The sequence below is a fragment of the Lygodium microphyllum genome, chromosome 26 (genome assembly GCF_053477565.2).
Source record: "Lygodium microphyllum isolate KBCC chromosome 26, Lygodium_microphyllum_v1.1.10, whole genome shotgun sequence".
NCBI classification, from domain to species: domain Eukaryota; kingdom Viridiplantae; phylum Streptophyta; class Polypodiopsida; order Schizaeales; family Lygodiaceae; genus Lygodium; species Lygodium microphyllum.
Window position 1 is genome coordinate 85,194,117 of NC_141160.1, and position 21,480 is coordinate 85,215,596.

Genomic DNA, 21,480 nt, shown 5'->3' on the forward strand with positions numbered 1-21,480 from the left:
GCAACAAGGCTAGGACACAATCATCGTTGTAATATCTAGTTTCGCAGCCTTTGAATCTCGATATTTCCCAATCCAATTGAAAGGCTAATAGTCTCAAAGTATTGCAATGGTTGTACTTATGTTATTCTTTTTTTTGTTTAAAGGGGAAAAGAAGAAAAAGGGAAAGAAAAAAAAAAGAAAGAAGAAAAAGAGAGAGAGAAAGAAAAAAAAAGAGAAAAGACGTACCCACGATCACAGCATACCACCTAGGGGGTCCTCAAATTAGGTACGCCCAGTGACCTTGGTCGGCTAGCTCCGTCCCTAGTTCCCTAGCCCTCTACATATCCCTCACAATTGTTCAGGGCACATCAAGGGCAGGACATACCTAGGGAGCTTGTCTCGCCTATGGTTAGACCTGTCACCCTGACCCATTTGCACGATTCCTTTTCGCACTCCGCCTTAATACCATTGCAATCGATCGGGGTAAGCACCGCACAAATGGCCATGAAAAGTACACCATACTCGTCAAGCAAGCCCAATAGCTACCAACTACCGAAAGTTTGGTGTCAATGTGTTCAATTATGCTACATCATGCTGTCACAACGCAAAGAATGTCTCATACACCTTCATGTGTACTTCTCCTCAACATGGACAACTTTGCTTCATCCACACATTGTTACGAGAAACCAGACCCGCGGTCTTCTAACTACGTAATATCTAAGTATGCACGAGCACTCACATAATATCTGCACCAAAATATATACACAGTTTGGGTCCTCAAGTGCCGGACAATACTCTCAGCCTACTTAAAGTTCAACCTGTCTCCCAAACTACTCAAACTACGTCTTGTGTATAATAAGAAGACTAGCACTACCCCCAAGGAGAGACCACATATGAGAGGTTTTCAATTGCAGGTATTGAAGACTTCAACGAAGGTGTCGTTCAATCTTCATCGACACTCAACTCTGAATTCTTATCCTTTATCATCCTTCAAGCCCGCCAAGAATCGTCATGTGCAGAATCCCCAAAAACCAATACCTGTGCCAGCCATCAATGCAATCCCCAACAAAGAGCAGCCCTATCACCAACTCCAACGACCCTACCACCAGCCACCCAGGCCAACAACGTGTCCCCAACAACCTTCCTCCGCACCACCACCAACACACCTCCGTGGCAACGATGCATGTCCCACATCTTCGGTGCATGCTAAAGCCTGCTACCTACGATGGTGAGTGCCATGAAACTGACACTCGTCTAGGAGGGGGGTAATGTTAACCCTCAAACATACAAGGTGGAAAAGCCAGAAAATCTAAAGCAGAAGACAAAGCCAAGGCAAAAGTGAAATAGAAGACAAAGGTGCGCCAAGAAGAATCTAGAAACACAAGAAGTGCAGAAAAGTCCTAAATCAAGGAAAAAGGCGTTGGAGAAAAAGTGTGAGTCTATACTATTGTAAAAAAGCGCAAGGCGCACCATGATTTATTTTAAGAGTGCCGGGCTCTCACCCGTACAATTTGTAAAGGTAGACGCGCAGTGGAAAGGAAGCTAGGAAGATAGGAGGACGGAAAAATGGCCTAGGCCACGGCTGGCCATGTAAAAAAGGGGATAAGGAGATGACCACCCAAAAGGGATTTAGGGTTTTATATATAAAGTTGAAAAGTGAATGAGAAGCTCATTCTTGTGTGTGGCCAAAAGTGACTCTCCTCTTCTTCTTCTTCTTTTTACTTGCTTGAGCTTGTGCTTGAGAGAGGGAGTGTAAGAGTGTGAGGAAGTGAGTGTGTGAGGGTGAGGGACCGGGAAGGAGAAGCTCTCCATCTTCTCCTCTCTTCTTCTCTTCTCTTCTCTTGCTCGCGGCAATGGAGCTTGGATCGTGGAGCTATCGGAGTGCGCGTGAGAGGAGGTAACTCGATCAGCATGGAGCTAAGCTCACTACACTCATGGATAGATAGCACGTCCGCTATGTAAGAGGTAGCCATTAGTGCTCAGCTTGGAACGCTTGAAACAATAAGCGGTCCGTGGATCTCAGCGGTTGACCGCCTCTATAATGCAGGACACGATCTTTCTTATTGAGGCTGGGTGATGCGCAGTAGTCGGCTTGGAGGCTCTACCCATCCGCTAGGTACTGGAGCCCACAACAGACCATTCTGAGGTATGGGAGATCATTGGGAGTCTTAGTGGATGGCATATCTGGAAGGCGCATTGTCAGGAGGTTTTGACGATGAGAGACTTTCAGTACAGTCGACTTTAGCAAAGCTTTGGACCTCCATCATCCACTCCCTCTGCTGTCGATGAGACTAGGTACAGGGCGAGTCTCGAGCTCGGCAAGAGCTCCGATCTCATTTCATGCACACTTGGGGCAGCCAAGTCCTGTTTTTTGTGATACAAGCAGGCAGCCCTAGATGATGATACACCCCCCCTCCACCGCTTCTTGCCCCCATCCCCACTAGACCACCCTGAGAGGCTTGTATACTTGATATATTTGTGACTCTAATCAGCTCCAAGTAGTCTATTGAGCATGAGCACTCCCTTGTACTCAGGTTTTTTCTGAGGTAATATAATTAGCCACACTTTATTTGCAAAAAAAAAACATCATACGAGAGCCTAAAAAGGCAAAAGAGCATTAAAACTTCCGTTCTGTTGGTCATCATAATCTAGCTAAAGAAAGAGGGGAAAAAATCATAATGACGTGAGGTGCCAACTAGCTGGTCCCTAAACAATGCGGCTAGGCAATGTGGCTGCAGACGTCTAAAAGACTGATGAAATATGTGGAAGGGCTGAAATATGAGGATGAGGATCTGGTGTATAAAATCTAGCCATGATTCATGGAAATTGAAACCTCTCTACCAAGACAACGTCTTTGTTCAAAGAGTTCAAATAGGCTATCTCCCCACACATGATATGCTATGTCAATAAGAGATCTCCCATGATAGATGTGTTTTTTGCACCACATGTGATAAGACTCGTCATTCTATTTCTTGCCCTATGCCTAGATAAGTGTGGGTGATTTTTGCACATGTAATGGCAATACTTAGTTTTCAATTTCTTGCCTTGTGGCTAGAGAAGTGTGGCAGTTTATCTCCAATGTGTGGACTTCTGTGACACAACAGAGCACCACCATTCATTTCTAGGTCTTGGGAAAGATGCCTTAGCCAGCCAACTTATAACCAATGCAACCCCATCTCATTCACCTTTTTTGTCACACTGGACTTTAGCATGTTGTGGCAAGTGGATTTTGTGGTTTTTCATGTTGTCCTCAAAGAGGTAGCTGCTCCCTGGATAGCGATCACTTGTTCCACTTCAGTTCTGCCCCCTTTATGATTTGTCTTTTTCCTGCTAGCATGTCTTGGGCCATTTTCCAATTGTCTTTGGCTATAACTGTTGGCCAAATGGCTCTTTGCACATATTTTCATTATGCAACAGCCTTCACACACATGCGCACGCACACAGAAGAAAAAAAGAATGAAAGAAATATCTATTAATGTGATTTGGAGGCCAAAGTTGACCTATAGTACAAATCAAATAGTTCATTACATTCCACTTTGGATCTCAATGCCATGCACATAAAAAAGGAAAAAGAAATAAACTCTGAGCTCCTATGACTCATAAGAGCTTTAATTACAACATTGGGTCCCATTACGGATGTAAAGGATAGCTAAAATTTCATTACAAGTCACATTTACTTCTTGGGAGGTGGGGTGTGGAAATCCCTGATTACGGCTTTTCCTCCTCAATATACTGCCTATTTTCCATTCTTTGTTGCCTCTCTGACTTTGGCTGGTTCTGCTGGTCAATTTTTGAATTGGAGTGGGGTTAGCTCATCTGTAATCCACACTCTTGTCCCCTGTAGGGACTTAATCTGTTTCATCTGCTACCTTCTCTATCATATCCATGTACATAACTTTTTCGTGTGTAGCTTTTGGGATAATGCTAATCGGCTCTCCCAAGTCTATGAACGGGCCAATCTTCTTTAACTGTGCTTTTAGTACATCTGTTTCAGGATAAAATCTTGTTCAAACTCTGAGGCAAGGTTCTCCCTATCCCATCCCTGGGAAAGGCCCCCAAGTCTTCTCTCTCTCTTGATACTTTCAATCCTCTCATTCTCCTTAATTATTGACACAACCTCTTTGTAAAAATGTGTTGAGTCAAATGAATTTGCTTTCTGTATTTGGCTTGTCAATTCTACTAGTAATGACTCTGTCATGGGCTCTTCCTTAGCTTTCTGTTGCTTTTTATTCATGCTTTGCAGCTGTTCATGCAATTCTTTGATGTGTTCCTCTTTCCTAGTCATTTATTGTTTCATTGCTGCCAACTCTCCTTGAAAACACAATTGAATAGATACTCAAATGATCATAGTTGAACATAAAAGTATGAGGCAAGGTCTTGTATATAAGCCAAGGTTCATATCTAGCCTTCATTTAATGCAAGGTGTAGAGATCTTCAGACCAACTTACACACACACACACACATTATGTGTGTGTTTACACAGGGACAAGGATAAATATCCAGCTAAAATATTTATTAAATGAGGAGAAGCAACCTAATCTTCTATAGGCCTTAAAGTTGACAAACCATATCCTGTAGTCCATATAACAAAATCAGAAAGCACACTAATCTGTCACATTAATGAGAATAAAACTATGCATGGAATCTACACATGGAATCTACATCTTAAGTTTTACTAAAGGCACAAAGATAAAACAAAAAAAGCTCATTCCTACCAGTTTGATTTGCTCTTGAAGCTCCTTGAATTTTTTAGCAGCACGCTGCAGCCCTCTGCATGCATTGTTCCTGTTCCAAAAGGATGCAAACTTGTACTTTGCACGACCTGAAAAGTATAAGAAAGTAATGGCTTAACTGAACGCCAAGACAAAACCATGCAGCAGTATACCTGAAAAGTAGTGACTTAACCAAACACAAAGTAATCTACCTGACTGAGCACAGGCAAAACAATGCAATTGGGTTAACTGACAACCTTAAATAGTTCAGCATTCCTTCTAGCCTGAATGATATGTCAAATTTCCTTGTCATGGTTATCACTTACCATCTGGGCTTGCAAGTGGAGGCACACCATGGCCACCAGAACCTGCTCTGAGAATTATTGTGATTGCTGGATTGATAAAAGCATGCTGACTTCTTTTTATCTGAGCATCATTTTCAACATACATGATGACAAAGAATCAAGCCATCTTATGACTCAGAAAAGTACCATATAGAATTCAGAAGTATTTATTTACCTCTTCAACATCCTCAAAAGGAAGCACCACCTGTACAAAGGGCATCCAAGAATTAAATGCCTACTTGTGGAGGAGAATGCTTTCTTGAAAAGTGTGTTAACACATTTTTTCCTTTTTCCACTGATAAGATGCATTTTCTCTTGCAAAAGGACAGACATACAGAACTTCAAAGTTTTGCATATCGTTCGCAAAGTATCTTTTTTTTTTCACACCACCTTCCCAGGCATACAGGTAAATAGAGACCTTGCCTTCTGATACACACCTTCATTTGCTTGGCAAAAACATTTGAGTGGAAACATATGTTGGAGGTAGACACATACATGCGACCATGGTACAGAAATGACCTTTCCAAGGCACAAGAGTAGCTGTGCTCAATCTCCTGTAGTTTTGCAGTATTTATTTTAAGAATATGCATCTTGATGGACAACTTTAATAAAACAAAGCTTCCACTTCATGAGAAACTTCACTTAAATAGCGTACAGTAAACACCTCATCAGGGGGCAGATTAAAGATTGTCTGCAGTGGCCCTGGCTTTGTTCGCACTTCTGTAGCTACCGGCTTATCTAGAGACAATCTGCGCCGGGCAATAGCCCCAGCAAATCCATTCAGACTCCTGCATATATGTCACCTAGGTACATTACATATAGGTCCTGAAGAGCATTATACAAAAATTTCTAAGACGGTTAAAAACAAAAGCACACATTGAAGATGATATGAAAGATTCAAGAATTGAAGACAATATGAAAGATTGGAAATGTTGAAACCAAACTCTATGGAGCCCCAAAAAAAATGAGCAAAGATTGTGGGTAAGCGCTCGGTAGCTGTTACACACCACCAGATAGGGCTCAGCCCACCACCTTCCTCTCAAGTTTCGAGCAAAAGCATGGCATTGACTATGAAGAAACATTTGCACCTACTGCTCAGCTGACATCATTTCGTCTGTTGGTTGCGCTCACTGCTAATCACAGTTGGCCAATCTATCAAATGGACATCAAAAGTGCCTTTCTGAATAGTTATTTGGAGGAGGAAGTCTATGTGGAGCAGCCTCCCGGCTTTTCTTTCGCTGACCGGACTAACAAGGTATTTCACTTACGGAAAGCTCTTTATAGGCTGAAGCAAGCGTTGAGATCTTGGTACCACAAGATGGACAAGTTCTTATGGACTCATGGATAACATCCTACCCCCTATGATCCAAATCTATACGTGCGCACCACTAGCGCAGAGTCACCTACATCCTCCTATATGTTGATGATATATTACTCACTGGCTCAAATTCTACGGCTCTAGCAAAAATTAAGGCACACCTTTGCACTACCATCGAGATGACAAACTTAGGATTGTTGTCTTATCCCTTAGGGTGTGAAGGGAACTGCTAGGGTTCACTAAAGGACACACAGAGTGTATGACCACGACAAAAACACAAAGAGACAAACACAGATATAGAGGGCAAAACTCAAACCCTAAACGCAAAACTCAAAAACTCAAACCCTAAACACAAAACTCAAAAACTCAAACCCTAAACGCAAAACTCAAAACTCAAACACAAACAGAAGAAGGGAGAGAGAGAACACAACTCTGAAGTGAATGAATGCTGTAAATGAATGTAAGAGCGTACAATGTGCTCAAGGACAAAGCAATGTCGGAGTGTGACGTCCACTGAAGACAGATCCCAAGTCTATGGGGACCACCAGTCGGAGTGTAGGAGTGCTGAATAGTAAATTGCAACAGGCTGGTCACCAAAAGGCAGCAGTCTAGAGGCTGGAAACTGGTAAACGCAGCAGTGTACCACCAATCTAAACGCAAAACTCAAAAACTCAAACCCTAAACACAAAACTCAAAAACTCAAACCCTAAACGCAAAACTCAAAACTCAAACACAAACAGAAGAAGGGAGAGAGAGAACACAACTCTGAAGTGAATGAATGCTGTAAATGAATGTAAGAGTGTACAATGTGCTCAAGGACAAAGCAATGTCGGAGTGTGACGTCCACTGAAGACAGATCCCAAGTCTGTGGGGACCACCACTCGGAGTGTAGGAGTGCTGAATAGTGAATTGCAGCAGGCTGGTCACCAAAAGGCAGCAGTCTAGAGGCTAGAAACTGGTAAACGCAGCAGTGTACCACCAATCGGAGGTTGGAAACTGTGCACAATCTGCTGTAAACAGCACAGCAGGCTGAAACAGTGTCTGAGAGTGTCACGGCCTGCAATGCTGAAAACGCAGGCTGGCTGACCTTGGAGATGATGGACAGCAGGCTGAACAGCAGTCTGGGACAGTCTGGAGCAGCCTCCAGTAGCTGAGAGCTGTCGCCAACAGCAATGGACAGGCTGAAGATAATGTGGCTGCAGTTGATGATGGCTGGACAACAGATGGAGGAGGGCTGCAGGCTGGAAACTGGGAGCCAACAGTAGCAGAGGGTGTGTGGGCTAGTGTAACCTGCAAACAAGAATGATGGCTGAATGGGGGCAACCTGTCTATTTATAGATGTGGAAAGGCGCCCCAAAAATTAGGGTTTCCACTAAACTCTCTCAAACCGCTCCCCGTTTTAAGGTTTTCACTGAGCTCTCTCGAATTGCTCCCCGTCTTAGGGTTTTACTCTAAAAGAGCATTTTTAGTGTGTTTTGGGGCTGTTTAAGAGGCTAATCAACAAGTAATGCATATTTTAGCTCAATATTCCCTCTCAGGCCCAAAACTGAGCTGAAAGGTTAGGCTAGCCATTGTGATGTTTATATATCCCAAGGCGTCCCACCCCAAAGTAGCCAAGGCATAGGACAAAGGGTGCACGCCGGCTGCCCAGTGGCCTACCAAGACTATGGAGGCGATGGTTATCTTACCAAGGGAATCCAAGTAGTCACCCCAGAGAGAACTAGGCATCAGACAAAGGGTGCACGTCGGCTGCCCAGTGGCCTACCAAGCCCTACAAAGGCAGATGGAACTACATTGAATATTTTTTTCTTTTTTTTGAATAAGTAAGTAAATTTGATAGGATGTGGCCGATTGAGTAAAAGTGACCCAGAAAACGGGAGTAGGGAGGGTACACCCAATACATCACAAAACAATACAAGCTAACCCACCCACTCAGAGTGTCGATGACGAGAAAAAATAGGTGATGAGATATCCATGTGATGAAGAAGGAGCGTGGTGGGGTAATAACAGCCGCCAGTGGAAACAGCTTAGGATCCGCGCAAGTGGTACTCTGCACAATGAGATGCAAAGTATACTACATGCTAAAGAATGCTCATGCAGGAAGTGCCACTTGGACAGTGTCCCTCGTGGGGAAATTGTTTACTTGCCCAAGCGCCCTAGTACAAGGATGATATAATCATGCAATGCAAAGGATAAGGTACAACAGGGGGAAGAAGCCAATGTCGAAGACAAAGTGCTGAAGCCTGTAGAATACCAAGAAGGGTAGAAACCCCCTCTCAACTTGGATGTAGATGCTGAAAAAGGAAGAGGAGCTTGATGTCGGTCTTCATATGGTGCCGAGAACCATAAGGAATGAAAGAAGATGAAGTGGATCAAGTGGATGAAGCACCCCGCTAGAAGAGCAAGGTGGAAGTCGCCGCCATGATAGCATCGAGAGTGATGTTGCACGATCCACCTCGGGAGGGGAAACCGCCATGCTGGAAGAAAAGCAAGCACTCCTAGGATGATGAAACCACGAAAGGAACGGTGCGCATCCCCACGTCTCTAGCCAAGGGAGGACCAAAGCAATTTGCAAGTTAGCCCTACACTGAAAGACAAAAGAGATGAGAATCTGCAAACACAAAGGTTAGTGGTGAGATGCTCCAAAGAAAAACAGAATAGAAAGAAAATCTAACTCAAAAGAAATGCAATGAATGTGCATGTGTGTGAGTAAATGCAACGGAAGACAAAAAAATGGAAAAACTAACGATAACGAATCCTATAGGCCCGACTCTTAAGAGTGAGAAAAATGAATGCTAGACTGACCTAGGGTATCCGAAAGGACCTAGAGACATGCGAGTCGAAGAAGGTGGCTACCATCGCGTATGTCTAGTAGCAGGGCTCTGCCAAGGGAACGCCTGACGAGGTGGAGAGAAAGGTGAGATGGATGCATGAAGTGCAACGGGATCGAAACCTACAAACCAGTCAGCCAATCCCTCAGGGGTAGTGAAAGAGATGGGCTGCTGAGGCTGTACTCGAGCCATAGGTCCAACAGCAGCAACAACGGGTGCTGAAGGAGCATATGAAGCAGGAGTAGAGGGCGTAGCCCCACTCGACTGTGTAGTCGCAGCGGTCTACAAAGGCTTTTTAGGTGGAAGACCTTAGGCCTTAGAGTGACACTCCTCGTCCATATGGCCTGCTCTCTAGCAATGTGTGCAAAACCGGTTTTTCTTAGGGAGTTGCTGCCATATAGGTCTAGATTCTTTGGTTCCATCTAAGAAAGAGGAGTCACCCTTTGATTGGCTTGCCATCGCATCTAGCGAGTTCTTGCCACTAGTGGTTGTCCCTCCCGCAACCCCCTTTGCTCTGAATAAGATTGTGATGAGGATTTTTTGTGGACTTGATCATACAGCCTCGCGTAACGCAAGAACTGGCACTCAAACTCGTAGAAGGTTGGTAATCTAGGTTGGGAGATGATGTGTTGAATGAAATTGAAGTACTTGTCGGGCAACTTATTCAAGAAGAACGTAACCTAATCGTCATCTGACTTTGGAGAGCCAGTAGTGGTGAACTCGGCAAGTAACTGTCTATATTCAACGAGCTTGACTTTCAAATCATCCCCTTCCTTAATAGAGAACTCTTGAAGCTCAAAGTCGAGATTGATGCGCCGAATACGATCACGAGCCACATAGCGGTCGAGAAGGTGACTCCAACGCTCTAATGCAAGCGGGAAGTGCTGCAACTGAGAGTGAAACTCAAGAAGCAATCCCTGCATCGGCTCAACATTGGCTGTGGCATTGTGGGCTCTCCATTGACGGATGTAATCAAAATGAGCTAGTCAAGGGTCCGGCATAGGCTCTAGACCAATGACGATGACCCTCAGACTCAAGCACTTGTTGAATGAAATTAGACCAAGTGGTGAAATTTGGCCCGTTAAAATGTGTCTTATCCCTGAAGGCATTCTTGGCCGTTGCAACAAGAGTGGTAGTGCTTGGAGATGGATAGTGTAAAAAAGTATAGTGTGGATAGGATGGGGGAGTGGAGTACACTTGGGAATTGGCCCTAAAGTGCCCACCAAGCATGCGTGCAATATGCAAGGTGGATCCATAGGTAGGGATGGGTTGACTAGGCATGGGTATGGTAGCCACGTGAGGAACCCAAGGAGGTGGGATAGGAACACGGTGAGCAGAAGATGGGAATCCCTGCGTAGGTGTAACCCAAGGAGAGTGTGAAGACGCACTATAAGCTGAGGATAGAAACCCCTGTGTATGAGTGGTCATGGGAGATGTGAAGCTGCGGATAGTGAGGGGGATGCCCATCACAATCGTCCCATGAGTTATGAGTATGCTCATGTGCTGAAAGGTGAGAGGCATTGTGTTAAAGAGTGGCATTCTCCCTGACGAAGTACCATGGTGCAAAGAGGTAGAGAATGGGATGGAGAAGGAAAAGGTGCTAGGAGCAGAGATGGAAGATCCACCCCCTAGGGTGTGTGATGCAGATATGGAGTGTAATCCAAGGTTTTGGAAAGATGATGAGAGGTGTGATATAAAAGAGGGTGGGATGGGAGGGAAGTGATAAGTGTATGCGATATGCTCAAATGAAACAGAAGCTATAGAAGTACCTGAATTTCGTCTGCTTCGTGAGCCCCCTCTATTGAAGTTCACATACGCAAAGCCATCCGGATCCTGTACCTCAAAAGAACAAACAAGCGAGGGTTTTGATTCATGCAACACAAAAGAATTGTACAAACCTGACATTGAATCTGGCTGAGATGATGAAGATGGATCGCTAAACGTTCCGAATGTCGTATGTTCTCCATGATTGGACAGGTGGCCAACCTCACCAACCGGTCTGGATGTGGTAGCAAAACTAGTAGGAGGGGTTTAAACATCACCATACTTGTTGCGATAGTACTCCTCAAAGTCCTCCTCTGTCATGTTAGTGAAATCTGGTGAAGGTGGAGTATCGTCCTTCTCACCAAGTCCATAATGATGTCTTAGGGTCTCCAATCATGGAGAAGCCTGATAAGACATCATAGAAACTAGAGAAGGTGTCTGGGACATTGTGATTCAGTTACGAGTCGTATTGTGTGCCTTGAACAAAGACTAGCTCTCCACAATATCCACACGATACTCTTTACAAGAGCACCAGCTCTGATACCATGTGAAGGAAACTGCTAGGGTTTGCACTAAGGACACACTGTGTACGACCACGACAGAAACACAAAGAGACAGACACAGACACATACATAGAGGGCAAAACTCAAACCCTAAAAGCAAAACTCAAAAACTCAAATCCTAAACGCAAAACTCAAAACTCAAACACAAACAAAAGAAGGGAGAGAGAGAAAACAACTCTGGAGAGAGAGAAAATCAGCTGAAATGTGTGTGTGTGAGAGAGAGAGAGAGAGAGAGAAAGAGGAGAGAGAGAGAGAGAGAGAGCCTGTTCGCCATCGCCCGTTCGTCGCCTGCACCTGCAAGGCCCCGTCGCCGTCGCCTGTGCCTGCAGGCCCCGTCGCCGTCGCTGAGCACGCAGGAACCCAGCTAGAAGGTCGCGATGGGAGGACGCGACGCTGAAGCTGATCGCGATAGCGGGGAGTTCGTCTGCGCTGGCGCCGCCTGTGTCTGACGACCTGCCGAAGGTCGTCTGACCTGCCCGTCCCACCCTCCGCTTCCTTCTGGGCCCTGACAGTTCGTCTTACCCTGCGCCTGCGAACTTGCGCCCGTCTGGCCCTGCGTGCGTCCGCCTGCCCTCCTGCGCCCGTCTGGCCCTCCTGCCGCCGCTCCTCTGACCTGCGGGCTTGGCGCCGCCCTGCCCTCTCACCTGTCGCTACCCCCTGCGCCCCTTCGTCGTCCCCTTGCGCGCCGTTCGTCTTTCACCCGCCAGCGTGCTGCGCCGCCCTGCCCTGTGATTTCTTCGCCTTCCTGCCCTGCGTGCCGCCTGGCCTCTTCCTCCAGGGCAGCGCAGGCTTGACTGGATCCTGCGCGAAGCTGGGGACCAGCAATACGTCCCTCCGCAGGATCGACCTCACCTAACCTAGCTCGTCCTCTGCCAGGACGCGTGTGAAGACAGCAGTATGGCTGGCCTGGATTTGGATTTTCTTGACCGGACGGTGGCAGCCCTTGGCCCTGATTCCGATGCAGAGGAGCCGGAAGATATGGTGCCTTGTACGGAGGAGTTACCGCCGAGTTCTGAACAGCCGCCTGCCGGCAAACGCTCCAAGCATACGCCTGATGAGCCAATGAGTCCTCCGGAACGCTCCTATGCGCAAGTGGCCTCTGATCCTGTGGATTCGCAGGAAATTGACTGGGAGCACTTGCTGGACTTCGCCAATACTCTGCTTGGAGATTATGTCCAGCATAATACCGAATCTTTTTCTGTTGCGGGAACGGATGATGTGCTGGAAACCACGGTGGACCCCAAATCAATCTTGCGATCCTTCTCGGTGTTCTATGACCGTGCAGTTATACTTTTCTTCACTGGCAGGATCCCACTGCTTTCGCACATTCGCCAGTGGTTGCACCATCTATTGCAAGGGGAGTCTGTTGAGGAGATCTTCCTTGGACCTCGCGGGTTTTATGAGGTCCTGCTGAAATCAGAAACGCATCGAGCTGAGCTCCTGTCCAAGTTGCCGCTATTCTTTGATCGCCGCTTGGTCCATGTGGTGCCATGGCGCCCCATGGCCGACTTCCAGCGTCTACTTCAACGCGAATGCCCAGTGTGGGTGGAGGTGGAAAACTGTCCGGCGGTCTATTGGCCCATGTTGAAGGATGCGATGGCAGTGGTGGGAACAGTGCTGGTTCCCCCAAGCCTCAGGGCGATGAACCGCAACCGTTTATGTATGCTTTGGGACACGGCCAGGAAAAGGCCCGCGTGGCTTCGCCTCAATTGCTCGGGCATGCATCCTTTGTATTTTCGCTTAAAATGGGGCAACTTTGCGGGCCACTGCTTTTCATGTGGTAAACTGGGGCATTTCATGGCCGAATGCCCTGAAAAGCAAACGTCTTTGGAGGATGCGCAGGTTGTGCTGCCCAAGGACGACATGGTGCTTGATGCCACGCCCCCGGAAGCCTTTCAGTCTCCTCAGGTCATGGATAAAGGCAAACAACAGGTCCTGAGTGTGGATTCCCATCGTATTGACTGGATTGAGGCACGTCCTAAAAAAGGTAAAAAGTTGGATGCAGGCCTGGCGGATCCTGGGCCTTCCGCTTCCCAGGATTCCGTGCGCACGTATACGCACCGGAAAGAGATGGCCACTCCACAGCCGGCTGTGCGTCCTACGGCCCCATCGGGCCCCCGCAATCAGTCTCCAAGGAGAGCCTATACCGACGGCCCCAGAGGCCCACCTGCCAAGCTGGCGTTCGATGCCAAAGGAAATGTTATTACACCCTGGGATCGGCGTTATCCCCGCCCCTCTCCCAAGGCAGTGGATTTCCCTTCTACCTCCAAAGCAGGTCGCCAGAATTCTTTCGCAGTATTGGCTGATTTTCTAGATGAGGGTGTCCTGGATGCTCTTGCGGAAAAGGTGAAATCGAGGCAGCAGGCGCCTCGTTCCTGACTTCCTTCCTTGAGGATACATGAAGATAGCCACGTGGAATGTGCGAGGCATTTGCTCTCGCCATAAGCAACATGCCATGTGGACTGTCTTGCACGAGAACCAATGGGATGTATTGTGTGCAGTTGAGCACAAAAGTCACGGTGAAGCAGGGAAAGTGATAGATTGTCATGGATTCCGTCTCTTTTATGCAGGGACCCATGCTACGCACTACTCGGGCGTGCTGATGATTGTCCATGAGAAATATCAGCCTGTCCTTGTTAAAAATGATGTGCAGGGCCGTTTTCTGGTGATCGAAGTCTTATTTGAAGGAGAGATTTTATGGCTGTTGGGCCTCTATGCTCCGAATGATCCCGCATCCCGACGGGATCTTTGGTCCACTTTGCAGGGCTCCATGTCACTCGGCCGAAGGGGGTTCTTGATGGGAGATTTCAATATGTGTGTTGACTCTTCTCAGTCCACTTCAGGGCATTCGGTAATGGATACGCCGGAAAGCCAGGTGTGGAGTTCCTTTGCTTTGCACGTGCTCAAGCAAGATCTTTGGTCGTGGCTTCACCCTTCTTTTCCAGGGTTTACTTTTCATTCCGCACAATATGCAACTACCTGGTCGCGACTGGACAGAATGTATATCATGCAGAGCGATGATTTTCTTCCTGAGATGTTGGAAATGAAGGTCTTGCGGCAATATGCGTTGTCGGACCATTTCCCCCTCCAGCTTGAGATGCGGGCACACTCTATTGCCCCTTTTGTGCAATTCCTGGAGAGGCTCCCTTTACGTTTCAACTCCTCTTATTTGAAGCATTCAATTTTCCAGGGCTATATGCAGCAGCTGATTGAGAGGTTCTTATTGGACTTCGCCTCTGAGGGCTTGCCTTCATTTGCACGGCTGCTCTCTAATGTGCAGCGAGTTGCTCGCCAGTATGGGATCCATCATGCCTCGCTTTGCCGCCGTCGTCGACATGCAGCAGAAGACTTACTGGCTTTGGTCCGTTCCTTGCTCCTGGATTCCCCTGATGATGATTTTCTGCTGTCTCTGGAGAGGCGGTTGGCCCATCTTATTCAAGTGTTTCAGTTGAAGTCTTATCAACAGGCTAAGCTGCACAACTTGACGGACACAATGCAAGATAGCGCCTGCCAATCTCATAAGTTCTTTCGCGCCTTGCATGCTTCTCCGGCCCGCGAAAATATGACCAGACTCCAGGATTCGGAAGGTCGCATGGTCACGGATCCGCAGACCATTGTCACTATGTGCAGAAACTATTTTATGGAACTTCTTGGTTCCTCTTCCTCGCCCTCTAGCCAGGTTACGCATGCCCGCGCGGTCTTCTATCATCTGGTCCGCCAGCAGGTTCCAGTTGATATGCAAGCCGCTTTGGAGACAGATATTTGCGAGGACGAGGTTATGGACGTTTTGTTGCGCCTGTCGAATGATAAAAGTCCCGGCTGGGATGGTCTCACTAATGAATTCTTTCAGACCTCGGCCACGCAGTTGGTGAAGCCATTGGTGGCCATGTTTCAGCAAGTATAGGAAACGGGGATCATGCCCTCCTCATGGAAAGAAGGCCTTATCAAGCTAATTCCAAAGGTCCCTTCGCCGTCAAAGTTGCAACACTGGAGACCAATCTCTTTGATGGGCTCCATGTATAAAATCTACTCCAAAGTGCTGGCGAATCGGCTTCACAAGCACCTTCCAGCTATTATGCATCCTCTCCAATATGGTTTCATTAAGGGCCGCAACATTCTGCATAATATCTTGAACGTGCAAATGGCTATTGACTATGCGCGGCACTCCGGTCAGGAAGTGGTATTGATCCAATTGGACCTGGAAAAGGCGTTTGATTATGTGGACTGGTCTTTCATTGCAGACCTCATGTCGGCTATGGGCTTTGGTACCCGCATGTCCCGATTGATTTACACCATTAGTACTGAGGCTTCTTCCAGAGTTATGCTTAATGGTGGAGTTACAGAGCCATTTGCCCTTGCACGTTCGGTCAGACAGGGTTGTCCTCTGAGCCCTCTCTTCTTCGCCCTGGCCACTCACCCGGTCCTTTCAATGTTATCCTCCATGGCAGCATCTGCTCAGCTGGCCGGCCTGTCTCTTCCGTTGGGTCAGCATTTCGTTAGCCAATCTTTGGCTGATGACACCTTTATGATTTTGCAGGCGGACAGGGACAACATTCGCAGGGCATTAGATGTTTAGACACTCTTTGGTCAGGCCTCTGGGCTTCGCATCAATGCCCTTAAGTCAACCATTCTCAGTTGTACAGAGCCTGATCTACAGTCCTTAGGCTGGCAAGGCCATGTGGTTTCCCGTGGCTCCATTGTCAGGCACCTTGGATACCCGTTGGGGGTGGATGTACGGCCAAAAGACCTACTGGAGTGGATTTCACACAAACTGGCCGCGAAGTTTATGTATTGGAAGTCGCAAGCGTGGCCATTCCATGTCCGCCTCAAAGTGGCCCAGACAATCATGCTTCCAATGCTAACATATTTCCTGCCTTTGTTGCCATGGACGCCTACTACTTTGAAGGCCCTCACTCATCCCATCCGTTTCATGCTGTGGAAGAAGGACTCACTGCAGGCCGGCATTTCCTGGATTTCCTGGTCACACGCATGTACCCCTAAGCGCATGGGTGGAGGAGCTATTTTGGATGCACACACTCATATGTTAGCTCTCCGTTGGTCCCTTTTCCGTGCCATGTGTGTGGACCACCACCCATGGACCATCATAGCCCGTTATTTTCTTGAGGACAGCGGGCTCCGCCATGGCAACACACGGCTTCGGGCCTCCTGGTGGCATGTCCTTAATGCCGACTCTCGTATTTCCTGTCCCTCTTCCTCTTTGTTACTGCACTTGGTCGGCTCTTGGAAAGCGGTACTCCAAAAGGCCCGTTGGCACCCAGTAGGGGACCGCTTGCAGACTAACTCCTTTCAGCTGGAATTGTTGGCAGTATCGCAACTCCTTTCATGGGAAGATAAACATCAACTCAGACCAAGATTTAATCGCATGGCCCGTTTAGGTGTGACGTCGGTTGCGGATGCCACCCTTACCACTCGCAATGTCCTCCTATCATTTCGGACTGCTCGGCGACTCTTCAAGATCCCGCGTGGATACCGTGCTTTATGGGAGCAGCTTTCGTCGGAGCTTCAGGGTCGGCAACCCTTTCCGGCCTTGACTGTGGATCGCCCTTGGCAGGACTGGGACCTTGCAGGCCGCCTGAGTCTGGAAAAGGCCTCTACCAATCAGGTGTATCATCTTCTGGTTCAAGATCACCAATGGCTGGGAGAGAAAGCTAATACTGTTTGGGGACTGCGGAAATCGCTGTCATGGTGGCAGAAAACGCTGATGGAGGGCTGGCTAAATAAGACACCTTTCAAATGCAAGGTTTTTCTTTGGCGGGTAATGATTGGTGGACTTCCTCTGGCCTCGGCCCTTGCCAAGCGTCGCATCTCGAATAGCAATTGTTTCTTCTGTACCACACCGCCGGAATCGGCCCGGCATCGTTTTCTCTCTTGCCCGCTCGCCAAGAATATCTGGTCGCTCTTGTCGCACATTTGGTGCGCGGTGGTGGGGCCCTCGCTAACTCCTTTCGACTGGGTTTTTATGCGCCCGAAGTATCCCGCACCGCCACAGTTGCATGAGAAGATCTTATTTCACTTTTTCAGATATTGGGGATGCTGGCACATTTGGACCACACGCAATGCTTTTCTCTTTGATTCGGCCTCTAATGTACCCCGACATATTGCCAGGCTTAAAGGGCTCTTGCATTGGCAGCTAGATATCATCCGACACTCCGACTTGCTCCCTCGGGAGGACTTGCATCCGTGGCATATGGCAATTGCCTCTGGGTCGTTGCCATGATTGGTGTATCCTTTTCAGTGCATTACTACGGGGCTTTCCCACACGTTGGCCTAGGGCCCTCGTGTATCTTGTAATCAGAAAAAAGAGAGAGAGAGAGAAAGAGAAAACCTCTTCACATGTTGGCTTTGTGTCATCATGTATCTTGTAATCCTGTAATCTTGTATTTTTTTCGTAATTAATATAATTACCTACGAAAAAAAAAAGAAAACAACTCTGAAGTGAATGAATGCTGTAAATGAATGTAAGAGTGTACAATGTGCTCAAGGACAAAGCAATGTCGAAGCGGGACGTCCACTGAAGACAGATCCCAAGTCTGTGACCACCAATCGGAGTGTAGGAGTGCTGAATAGTGAATTGCAGCAGGCTGGTCACCAAAAGGCAGCAATCTGGAGGCTGGAAACTAGCAAACGCAGCAGTGTACCACCAATCGAAGGTTGGAAACTATGCACAGTCTGCTGTAAATAGCACGCTGAAACAATGTCTAAGAGTGTCAGGGTCTGCATTGCTGAAAACCTAGGCTGGCTGACCCTGGAGATGATAGACAGCAAGCTGAACAGCAGTCTGGGACAATCTGGAGCAATCGCCGGCAGCTAAGAGCTGTCGCCAACAGCAATGGATAGGCTGAAGATTATGTGGCTGCAATCAATGATGGCTGGACAGCAAATGGAGGCGAGCTACAGACTGGAAACTGGGCGCCAACAGCAGCAGAGGGTGTGTGGGCTAGTGTAACCTGCAAAGAAGGATGATGGCTGAATGGGGGCAGCCTGTCTATTTATAGATGTGGAAGGGCGCCCCCAAAATTAGGGTTTCCACTAAACTCTCTCGAACCGCTCCCCGTTTTAGAGTTTCCACTGAACTCTCCCAAACCGCTCCCCTTTTTAGGGTTTTACTCTAACAGAGCATTTTTAGTGTGTTTTGGGGCTGTTTAAGAGGCTAATCAGCAAGTAATGCATATTTTAGCTCAACATAGGGATGGAGATTGTTAGATCCGAGGAAAGTATTTTTCTGTCACAACGTAAGTACACCCTACAGTTCATGAAACGGTATTGCACTAATGAGCCACGGCCAGTGGCCATGCCTCTGGATCCCACTGTCCATCTGCACAAGGATAAGTCGGGTTTGCCTTTTGATGTTCATATCTGTCGTTCTATTGTAAGGAAATTACTTTGGTTGATTCATAGTAGACCAGATCTTGCATTCTCAGTTAATTTGCTTAGTCAGTATCTTAATGCACTTAGAATGTCTCATTGGATTGCTTGTCTTCGTGTGTTAAGATATTTAAGGTGTACCTATAATTTTGGACCAACTTATGGTCATGGTTTATGTTTGCAAGGATACACTGATTCTAGCTAGGTGGGAGATCCTGACACCCAACGTTTTCATGGAGGCTACCTCTACCCCCCTTGGGCACGGCACCCATCTCTTGGGCCAGCCGTAAGTAGGAGATGGTAGCGGCTCCCACGACCAAGGGGTAGAGTACCGAGCTCTCTTCGATGGCACTACGGAGGCCATCTATCTAAGGAACTTGCTAGTTGCATTTCAATTCCCTTGTGAGTCGCCTACAGTTGTTTACTATGACAACCAGAGTGACATTGCCCTTGCAAGCAATCTTATCATCTTCTCTCGAACACGGCACATGGCAATTTACTACCATTTCACCAAAAAGCGGGTTGAGCTAGCAACCATTTGCCTAGAGTTTCTGCCATCAAGCGACAATTTTGCAGATATCTTAACCAAGGCGGTCAACCAGCGAGTTCTTAGTATCTTCTATTACGGATCGGCTTGGGTACACCCTCCTCTACTTCCTCACATTGAAAAAGAGAGGGTGCTTCCCTCTTACTTCTCCTTTCAATTTGAGAGGGAACAGTTTGCTTCTCTTGATAGTGACAGTGATGATATTTACAGCTTTTTCCTTTCAGACATTTATTTATTATGTATTGTATATTATAAACATTTGCAACTTCATCCGCACTGTCAAAATGACATGATTGTAAAAGGACACTTGGGTAAGTGAACAATTCCCCGGCGAGGGCGCTGTCCAAGTGGCATTGTTGCATCGCATTTTGCATGAATATGAATTTTGCATTACCCCATGCATTGGCATTTTGTTCATGTAAATATGTACCTGTGGTTTTCGATCACCCTTGGAGTGGTCGACTGTAGATCCATCATAATCGTGGCATTACACATGGCAGTCTTCGAAAGCACTATTTTTCCTATGCTTACATGCTGGCTTTGCTTGTCTTGCTTACTTCCTCCTTTTGCCTTTCTCTCCACATATTCTACATATGATTGGTGCACACACACACACACACTTAGGTATCCCTAGGCACTTATCCTAGTAGTGTGTGGGATTGTTTTGCTTCTTGTATATGAAGGTAGTGGAGCAATCCATCCTTATTTTTCCGTACCCTGGGGCACAGTGACTCAATAGGACAAAAACCGATTTGAAACCTTCACTTAATGCTAAATCTTTTGCACAAATCACACCAAAAGCTCTCAAAAAACTAAAAACAAAAAAAAAAACAAAAAATCCATTGTTGATTCAATCCGGCTTTGCAAGACTTGGTAGGCCCCTGGGCAACCAACGTGCACCCTTGGTCCCATGCCTTGGCCTCTCTGGGGTAATCAATTGGGCTCCCTTGGTAAGATAACCATCATCTCTGTAGTCTTGGTAGATCACTAGGCAGCCAACGAGCGCCCCTTGCCTAATGCCCTGGCTAATTTGGGGTGGAACGCCTTGGGGTAAAAGATGTATTAGCTTGACTTAAACAATCCCAAAACATGACAAGTCTTTTTCTGTGCAGAAGCATGTCAATAAGCTTCGGCAATTGCAGATGCAAGTCCAAAATATAGGGAAGGTGATTAGCTTAGAGGACATGATAATAACTCTTCTTTCACACTTACCACCCCAATGCTATGCATTTTATTCTACCTTGATTGCTTCAGGGCGAACAAAAACCCTTAAGTGGGAGGAGTTGGTTCCGATGGTCTTGGACAAAGAGGAACAACTCAAAGGTCAGAACGCTCCCAAGACAAAGGTGTTGATAGGTCAGTCTTCCCAATAGATGGGGAGGAACAACAACAAGGAGGAGGAGGACAAGAAGTCCAAGCAAGATAAAGCCAAGGAGCCTACTTGCCACATTTGTGGCAAAACAGGTCATTGAAGGAAGGATTTCCTAAACAGGATAAGAAAGACACCAAGAATGCGAAGATTACAAAGAACTCCGGAACTGTGGCTACTCCTTCATCAGCTATCTTTCTCCATTTGCAAGTGATTGAGGATGTTCCTCTACCAACCACCATAGATACAACGATGTTGACCCCATAGTCTCATGAGTGGATTGTGGATAGTGGCACCTCCTACCACATGACTCCTCCTTCAGATGGTTAGCCTGTATACATCTGCTACATGGGCAAATTCTCATAGGTGGCAGCTCTTTGGTCCGATCAAAGGCAAAAGTAATATGCACCTAATTCTAGATGGGCAAGGTGGTACCCACACAACAAAGGTTTTATATGTGCCAAGTCTAAGATACCATCTTCTTTCAATAAGCAAGATTTGTGCTCTTGGTCTTACAATCACGTTTGATAAGGACTCTTTTCGAGTTCTTGGTAGAGTATCTTGACGAATTCTTTGTGCAGTTCATGAGGAGAATGGATTCTACAAGATGCAGACTTCATCTACCTTTTCTTTTCTTTTTCTTTCTTCTTAAACTCAAACTAAGATA

General features: G+C 46.9%; 1 protein-coding gene across 4 annotated transcripts in view; it reads right to left on the reverse strand.

Moving 5' to 3' along the window:
• LOC148013491 (C2 domain-containing protein / GRAM domain-containing protein) overlaps positions 1 to 21,480 on the reverse strand; it is a 198,086-nt gene that overhangs the window by 150,033 nt on the left and 26,573 nt on the right. For all 4 annotated transcript variants that reach the window (XM_087667711.1, XM_087667709.1, XM_087667710.1 and 1 more), the window contains 5 exons: positions 5,700 to 5,823; positions 5,473 to 5,589; positions 5,211 to 5,240; positions 5,018 to 5,117; positions 4,695 to 4,801 (listed from right to left, as the gene is read on the reverse strand). In XM_087667711.1, the coding sequence (XP_087523837.1) occupies positions 4,695 to 4,801; positions 5,018 to 5,117; positions 5,211 to 5,240; positions 5,473 to 5,589; positions 5,700 to 5,823 (478 nt within the window). The remainder of the gene's footprint in view (positions 1 to 4,694; positions 4,802 to 5,017; positions 5,118 to 5,210; positions 5,241 to 5,472; positions 5,590 to 5,699; positions 5,824 to 21,480) is intronic.